We start from the raw sequence: 9,397 nt of genomic DNA on the forward strand, positions 1-9,397 counted from the left end.
GATATTTACTCCTCTAAGTAAATCTCTGAGCCTTGTTGACTGGTTTAAACCCAACCTTTCCTCACAGCCATTTACATTTTTGCCAGTGTTTGTACAGCAATAAAAACAGTACAAGTCACGTTTTTTTTTTTTTTTAAATGCTTGTTTAAGTGCTTTATGAAGAGGTAGGCTGTCACTCTTCATGAGTCAGCCAGTGACTCAGCTGCTCATTGACTCAGCTGGATGCCAGTACAGAGAAAAGCCAGTGATGCAAGTCTTCCTTGTACATCTTTTGTATGGGATAGAATAGGACTACTTCTAGTGTAAGAGAGTTTTAGCTTGGCAAAAAGCTTTAGCAAAGTGCAAAATCTTCCTTTTGGTTTTTCCCTTTATTTAATAGCCTTAAAAAATGTTTGCACAGAGCTCTGTTGATTAGATCATTAGTCACACCACAGTTAGCTGCCTCGTACGTCTATAACTGTGCACCTAAAGACAGGTGGGACAGAATCGCCCTTTTACAGATTTTGTTGAACTACTTTGAACTACAATAAACCCAATTTACAAGTGGTCACTAAATTGTGCCTCAGATGAATTAATAATAGGAGAGCTTGCAAATGCCTGTACTTCCCATCGAGACAGACTGGTTTGTGATCAAACTCTGGTTTCCTTGAAAGGAAATCAGAGCCAAAATAGCAAAAAGGAAAAAAGTGGAATTACTCATGTGCATCTTTCAACACCCGAACAGATATCCTGACTGTCATCTCTGTTAAGGGTGGTGAGAACAGGAAGTGAAGGACCTTATTCTGTGGCAAATTTACACAGACTTCCTGTTCCTGTGTGTGTGTTTAGGCGGGGGAGGCTAATAGACTACACTTTAATGGGCCACTATATACATATTAATTATTTTTGTAACTTCTTTTGAATGAAACTAAGAATAAAATGTTGAAATATTGAACATATCTTGGTTTGGCAACAACCTGAGCCTTCCTCGAGTACCAGAATTAATGGGCGTAAGCACGATCTGCACTTTTCTCCCAGCACTTCCTGTCTGCTCCACAGCTTCCATGGGGTGGCCATTACTTCAATATTCTGTCAGCAGGAACCCTCTGTCTGATAAGAAGAGTTCTGCTGACAGTGAGGAAACTGACTTCATTCCATCCTCAGATTTTACAGTGCCTAGGCTACTTGTAAACATTTCAGAAACTGGTGATGCATTCTTGGAAATGAGGTTCCACAAGGGTTCTCAAAAGACAGCTTGAAAAGCTGTTCAGGGTTCTACACTCTCAGAAGAAACCTTTCCATGTCACTGAGGTGGTAACATCAAAAGTATCTTTTAGTTTACCCGGAAATATGAAAGTATTGTATCTTTAAAAGTGATCTAATGTATGTAATTGAATGTTAAGAACCACTGGTGTTCCCTTAATGTAAAGGGTTTTTTTGCTTTTGTTTTTTTGAGTAAAGCTTTAAAGATACAATGCCTACTACTTCAACAGTAGATACAAAGATACTACTTCAGCAACAAGGTCAAATAATACTGAGAATTGAGTTCACCATTTTTTTCCTTAGTGTAGCTTGTTTTGATTCATTATCACGAGCTGAGTGATCAATCCTTTGCTCAGTATTTAGACTACATATTCCGCCTTAAAATATGAGAAGCATTTGATATGGCCTTCTGAAATAGCTACGTTTACTGTCGTAATTTTCACGCCCTGCTGAAATAACAGTCGACAGCTGAATGAATGGAGACGCTGACGTCACCACACCTCTGAGTCTTGCGCAAAGGTAACAGTGGAACAGTTCTGAATGTGTTCAAGAACAGGTTTGATAACTAAACTCAAATCTCTGACAGCTTGCTCTTAATACTCCAGGCAGTTACTTTAAAAATGGAGAAGGCTGTCTGATTTCCAGCTTAAAGGTGCAATAGGTAAGATCTGTGGGGGAAAATAATGGTCTCTAATGGTTAAATGGGTAGAGTTGAATAAGATTTGAATAATCTTTTTTTACTCACTGAGCCCACCCCTGTTTCCACCCACGTACACCAAGCTCCACCCCAAAACTTATGATGGTTCAACTAGAGTTAGCATACTAACTAGAGTTACCATTAGCATGGACTATTACCTTCAAGTGCACTCAAACAATCAAGTGCTTGAAAGCCAAGTAGCTCTATAAACATGCATCTTCATCTCATAATGATTTAAGAGGATGTGAAGTGGCATTGGGGGCGTGTCTATAAAATAACTGACAAGATGTCAATCCAAATACAAGCATTCCAGACTGGAAGGCTTCCAAATTATATTTTTTCCAGCTATGTTGTACACTTGTTCTGAGACCATGGTTCAAACTATTTTAAAATTTTTTTTTTAGCATTTCTACATAATTTCTCCACAATATTTGGATTAGTAAGAAAGGAAAAATATTGCCTATTGCACCTATTTGTACATAGCCTACATTCTCAGAAAAAAAAAATAGTACTAAACTGTATATTTCCTTGTCACTGTGGTATCATTTGTATCTTTACTTTATTTGTATCTGGATATAATGAATCTTTAAAGTGGTTTAAAGTACATAACTGGACCTTGATTACCTGTTAGAGTAAAGCATTGAAACATGCATGCGTCTTTCTAGGATTTTGCTTTCTAGTACAAGAGACAGGTTCAGTTTAGTACCTTTTTTTTCTGACACTGTGTACATGCCTGCTATCTGGTCCTAAAGAAAGATCATGAAAAAACTTTTCAGAAGCCAGTGAATCCTAAGAGTCATTTAAGAGCTTTTCATCAGAACTTCACCCCCTAATCTCTCAGTGATTGAACACACTGATGGTATAACACATGTTTAGATCATTTGTTAAGATGAAATTATTTCTGAATGAACTGTCAGCTGGAACTGCAAATAGCAGGTGATGTCTGTCATTACACCTCAGTAATCATAATAATGTGTCACGACAACACAAGCACAAACTCATTTTGGAGCAAAGGGTGTTGAGGTAGTTTCCTCCACTCTTTTTTTTCCGCACGTCTCAAGTTGCAATCAAGGAGGAGCTGCGTGTCCTGCGGGGCCTGTGCTGGAACCTGCAGCTCAAATATAAAGCGCTTCCCCATGCACAGGGAAAGAGTGAATCACTGCTTTCGAGGAGGAGTCCTACCGAGCACACCGTTCTCACCCAAGCCGACAAACAGCCTAGCTCATCACTCAGGACAGGGAAGGACAGACACAGAGCAGACTAACACACACAGTCAGGTCTTACTGGGGCTTTTTTTTTCTCCCCACACCAATCTGCAGGTGAAATCGCACGTGAGCGCAAGTCAGAGCAAAGTTTCTGAGAGAGTTTGAGACTAATTAGCGCAGGTGAAGTTTTGAGATTGGGCAGAGTGAGAGCGAGAGAGAGAGGAGTGCGCACATGGCTGCTCTGATTAGCGCATACTCGACATGGCCGGAGAGCTTCGAGTGCGCTTCCACGGATGGAGACGCAGCCGACGGCCGCACGAGCCACCGAGCAGCGGCGGATAAAACCCCCGAGCCCCGCATCCGCAGACCCATGAACGCCTTCATGGTGTGGGCTAAAGACGAGCGCAAAAGACTGGCGGTGCAAAACCCGGACCTTCACAACGCAGAGCTCAGCAAAATGCTGGGTAAGCTTTAAAAATGCTAGAATATAAATATTTATAATCCTCTCTTCTTCTTCTTAAATGTCTATCTCCTCTTCTCATTTATTATTATTATTATTATTATTATTTTCTTACACTGAGATTATGACATTGCTAAAAGTTTTAATGCGTCCCGATACTGGATAAATTTAATATCACAGCTTTTTTAAATTAAATCATTTTCTGTATTTTTCAAAAAAATAATGCGTTATTATTACTATTATTATTATTATTATTATTATTATTATTATTATTAGTATATTTTAACGGTATATAAAAGCCTGAATCTGTAATAAATTGTCCATGTGGGGAACTAAGTTTAGTGCGAGTTTTAGTTTTGCAGCTTAACAAAAACATTTATAAAAATAAAAAAAATAAAACATCATCCCCTTTGTTGTACAAAACCTGTTAATTTATTTACTGTAACTGAGCGGATCATCAGTAATTGCAAAAGGTGTTATTGTTACTGATCTACATGATGTGGAAGTTTACGGCGGGGTGTCAGGAACTATCAGCTTAAATCAGCTTAAATCAGAGAAACTACAATAAATTATTATTATTATTATTATTATTATTATTATTATTATTATTATGTAACGGTATTTATAATCTCGCTTGCGTCTGTTTAGGTCTTAAATTCATAATTACTTCTGAACGCGTTTAAATAATTGTTTTGCTTTGTAGTCTGCATTAGTAAAAATTTAGCTTGTCTTGCAACAGCAATTGTATTTACTATGTAATACGTAACTGAACATAAAAACAAAAAAACAAACAAACAACAACAAGAAGACAATATGGGTTACTTATAGTAACCATATTACCATAACTAACAACAGTAAGAATATTGGTTAATTTGAAAAGTAAGATACAGAGCAACGTTTCATCCTGTCTCAAAGTATAATTCTCACCATCATTTTAGTGATTTACAAGAAATTTGATCTTTGGTTCTTGAGATTAAATACTAAGTTCGACTGGGTATGGTTTGTGGAACACTGAATTTCAGTATCATTGTAAAAGCAATAAAAAAGATATTTTATAAAATGTGAATATAAGACGAGTACTGAAATATATTTCCAAGATGTTGGAACTCTAGTGTGATAATACCAAGTACAATTCTTTATGTTAGTGAAACAGCAGTGTGTCTAACGTTTGTACTTTTTGCTGGGTTGTGATAGGTAAGTCATGGAAGGCCCTGACTCCCTTGCAGAAGAGGCCGTATGTGGAGGAGGCTGAGAGGTTGCGGGTGCAGCATATGCAGGACTACCCCAACTACAAGTACCGTCCTCGTCGGAAGAAGCAGCTGAAGCGAATCTGTAAGCGTGTTGACCCAGGCTTCCTCCTGCCCGGCATTGGCCCTGACCAGAGCTCTCTGTCAGACCCGCGAGGTTGCTGTCACCCCCTGGACAAAGAAGAAGAGAGTACTGTCGGTGGGAGCAGTGGATTCTCTTCCCCCAGTGCAACTTTGCCTGGTGTGAGGGTCTTCAGGGACCCTGCAAACTCCAGCAGCAATTTTGACACATATCCTTATGGCCTTCCCACTCCACCTGAGATGTCCCCTCTTGATGTGGTAGATCATGAGCACCCGTCCTACTACTCAGCATCCAGCTCTGTCCCCCCCACCAGCTCCTGCTCATCCTCTGCTTCGGGCCCAGAGGAGCAGCGTCCCACCCCAGCTCACATGGGCAGCCCTCCTCCGTACCACCCCGAGTACTCCCATCAGTCCTCTCTCCACTGTGGTAGCACACATCTGAATCACATCCCCATGCCACACCAATGTAGTGGATCCAACCTTATTCCCACTCCTCCACTGTCCTACTACAGCACTTCGTTCTCTCAAGTCCCAGTGCACCATGGCCTCCAGGGCCACTTAGGGCAACTCTCACCCCCACCTGAGCAGGGTCACTTGGAGACGTTGGACCAGCTGAGCCAGGCTGAACTGCTGGGTGAGGTGGACCGCGATGAGTTTGACCAGTACCTGAACTCCACCAACTATCACGCTGAACAGGGCAGCATGACCGTGACAGGACACATCCAGGTAACACCAGCATCTTCTTGCCCCAGCAGCACCACAGAAACCAGTCTCATCTCTGTACTGGCCGATGCAACGGCCGCCTACTACAACAATTACAGCATTTCTTAAAGAGTGAAACAAACCAATAGACAATAATTTAAACGTCAATACAGACAAAGCCCATGGACTTCAAATGGGTCAGCAGTGTGATTGGCAGATGAACAAAGGAGGAGTGATGTAAAGAGGAAAGGAGAAGCTGCAGGACATGAATGGACACCTCAGGGATGCATAGATAAATGCTCTAAAGTTCATACCCATCTTTGTTTCCAAAAAGAGAGAGGATGAGAATAAAGTGACTGGACTAACTGTTAGTCCTGCTGAAACGTTCTCAGACTTTGCCAGAGATGCTTGTATATTTGCTCTACAGCTTATTTATGTATCTAAATGTTTTGCATTAATCCATATTGTATTGCTGTTTTTTTCCTCTAATAATCATATCTTTAATACAAACCTCATTTTTTTTACCTCAAGGCACCATATTTAAATGAGATTGGACTCTTCTGCAAATTTTTTTTCCATCGGACTTGGTGTTTCATGAAGGAAATTCTGTAGTCTCCCTTTTCTATCCACATCCATATGAATATATATTATACTCATAAAATGTTACCAAGAAAATAATAATAATGAATATTATTGTATGCTGATTTAGGTTTGTGGCATTAATTTAATTTGAATAAAATACCAAATTTCTAATTTGATATCTCCACGCATATCATTGCGATATCTAAGATTGTAGCTCATAAAGAAAGCTGATGTATAGTAAAGATTGGGATGCTTGTATGATCGTTATGAAGGACCGGGCATTGGCATTTTTCCTTGACAAACTGCATTGTGTATGTCGAAGTAAACACAGCACATTGACAATGTTTATTGTTTTGGACGACCTGAAAAATAATGCTTTGTAGATGCTCTAGCGTTTTGTGAAATGTTAAAATGAATGTTCTGAGAAGCCAGACAAAGCAGGCTCCAGTGAATAAAAACAACATTTAAACACAGGTATAACAAAGACTCTTGTTTTGGCTGTCATAGGCAGGCCAGTCTTCTTTATCACGGCTATGTGCTCCATATTTTATACCTTGTTTCCTTCTTTTGTATGTTCAAAACCCACGTACGTGTTGTTTGTGCGTGTGGAAAATAGGTTAATTGTGTGATTTCATTTTACAATAATTTATAAGCAATTAGTTTCTGACATGAATAGCAAAAATAGGTTTTTGAAGCAAAGTCAGCCTTATTTTTAGCTGTTCTAGCAATTTAAGCATACATTTGTTTCTCTGCGTGGTAGAATTTGACTCATCTGAGATTGAGCTTAGCTTGGATCTTTGATGCTATATGGACCATGGAGCTGATGGTACCCACCCTATGTTCCCAGGCTGGTTTGGCTAACATGTCTCCTGCTTAGTTTTACTCCTCCACACTTTCAGAGGATTGGTGTAGAACCGTCTCGGCTCTCTTGCCGCCTCCATTTTCACCATCCTTTTGTTCGCTGTGTCTTAGTCAGGGTGTCTTTCTTAAGCAGAAACTCCCCTCCTACTCCACCCCCCATCCTTGCCCATTCACCCCCCCCATCGCTCCCCACTTACTATCTTGCTGATGCAGACTTTCATAATCTCCATGAAATAAATAAATGCACCTCAGCCCTGTTGACTGTTTTACACGTTCATCGTTTTTCTTTTTCTCCTTGCCTTTTTTTCCCCAAAAATTCCTCTTCTTTTTCGATAAAAGGAATCTGGAGGGGGGAGAGAAGCGGGTGGTGGCGGGCGTTTGACAAATCCTGGAGTCTGGCTTGGTCTTCCTGCGTTTTTTGGGAACGGTTGAGTCGCGTTCCTTGTAAAGAGGATGTAGCGGAGGAGCAGTGTTTCCTGCCTGATAAGAGTAAAGCCTCTCTCCGTCAGGATGTTTGGGCCCTGGCTGGTCCGTGCATTAAAAGAGCCCATGGCAAGGGAAAGGGAACCTGCTGTTCGTTTTAGCTGGGAGGAAACATGGCTCTCACTGATTAATATCTTACACTCTGGTGTTTTTTTAGGGTTCTTATTTGACCCTTCTGTGGCCTGGCCACACACTGTGGACTCAGCACAGATTCTCCTAATTTCTCCTAATTAAAGACAGTTTAATATGGTCAAGAATATTCACATTTTTCACCATAATAAATTTTTTTAATCACTTCTGGTCATTCTGATTGCAGTACATTAAATAACATTTATCATGTGTCAGCATCGGAAAATTATTTCAGCCGAAAAAGATTGTTATCCCTCTTGCCTGTGGCTATATGCTTAAATGGAGAAGGTGTTTGGGGCAAAGGGGATTTTGGGTCAGGGAGCCTCAGGCCTGCGTCTCACTCATAGCTTAAAACCCACACATCTCAAGGGTGCTCACTGCCCCAGGGGGTAGGGCATGGTGACATACTAACCAGCAAATATTTTCACAGTCTAATGACCGGGCATGTACTTTTTTCTACACAATATGTGTATTTTTTTTATCATAACTTTTTAAAAAAATTATTATTATGTAGTTGCTATTATTATAAATGGACTGTATAATTCACTTTTAAACACTACATAAGAATATATATTTTAACCCTTAAACTCACATCTTATTTTTCAGTTATTTGTCTTTAAGAATTCAGTAATTACTATCAATTATTCAGTAACTAGTGCAATGAATAGGAAAAGTATGTAGTTACAAAAGGCTTCTATGAATAAAAGGGCATAACTTTTTCAATAATACGTTTTCTGTTGAAATTACTAAGAATTCTGCTTGACACTCGTGACCAAGCCACTGATGCAGTTTTATGGAGCTATGGGATATCAAGGAGCCTGCTTACTCTCAGGAAATGAGGGCAAACGTTCAGCTCATCTGCTTCAGTCTTTGTCAGTCTTGGCTCAATACAACATGGGCCAAGAATACACTACTCATAGTGTCACCTTAAGAGTGGCCTCTATTTCCACATCCTTTAAATAGGCTAAAAATAGCAAATAATAATAATAATAATAATAATAATAATAATAATAATAATAATAATAATAACAATCTCAACATGTTAAATGTTTTAGATTTCCTTAACATAAAATATGATAATTTTCTAGAATACAAATGGTACACATATTTTTTAATCAGTATTTTCATTTTGAATTTAATAGCATAAAAGACGTTATTTGTCTATTAATAGTAAAGAAATATTCAACTTGCATGAGTACTCAAACCTCACTTATTAATATTTAACAGAAATGTGACTTTCTGCACTGACCGGGAATGAATGTTCGTCTTTATTAGGTAGATTTGCAGAAAGATGTGGAGGTTGTTTGGATGACGCTTGTGGACTATAATTTAGGAATTATCTACACCTGTATCTTCACATGCTCAATGGTGGACTTTTACCCAAGTTTCACTTTATTAGAAGGCAAGCTCTCCTGCAGTATATCGCTGTAGTTTATCTGTCCACTCAATTTAAATTTTATTAAGTCCAGGTCTTGCTTGGATGCTGAGTTTTTGTGGACAGCCTTTTTTCTTAAACAGGGTCTGGGTGGTGGGATGCGGCTTTCCACACTGATTATTGATCCAATAGTACCAGCTGGTGGTTTTCAAAATAAAAGAAGCACAGGTTACTGAAGTATATTCACTCACTGTCCACTTTATTAGAAACACCTGTACACCTGCACATGCATGCAGTTATCTAATCAGCCAATCAAGTGGCAGCAGTACCAAT

General features: G+C 39.4%; 1 protein-coding gene across 1 annotated transcript; it reads left to right on the plus strand.

Moving 5' to 3' along the window:
• Positions 1-3,067: 3,067 nt before the first annotated feature.
• Positions 3,068-6,689, plus strand: sox7 (SRY-box transcription factor 7). The gene is made up of 2 exons (XM_026944323.3): positions 3,068-3,608; positions 4,799-6,689. The coding sequence occupies exons 1-2, from the start codon at positions 3,377-3,379 to the stop codon at positions 5,761-5,763; spliced, it is 1,197 nt and encodes a 398-aa protein (XP_026800124.1). The 5' UTR covers positions 3,068-3,376; the 3' UTR covers positions 5,764-6,689.
• Positions 6,690-9,397: the final 2,708 nt, after the last annotated feature.

The sequence above is a fragment of the Pangasianodon hypophthalmus genome, chromosome 19, assembly GCF_027358585.1.
Source record: "Pangasianodon hypophthalmus isolate fPanHyp1 chromosome 19, fPanHyp1.pri, whole genome shotgun sequence".
Taxonomy (NCBI): domain Eukaryota; kingdom Metazoa; phylum Chordata; class Actinopteri; order Siluriformes; family Pangasiidae; genus Pangasianodon; species Pangasianodon hypophthalmus.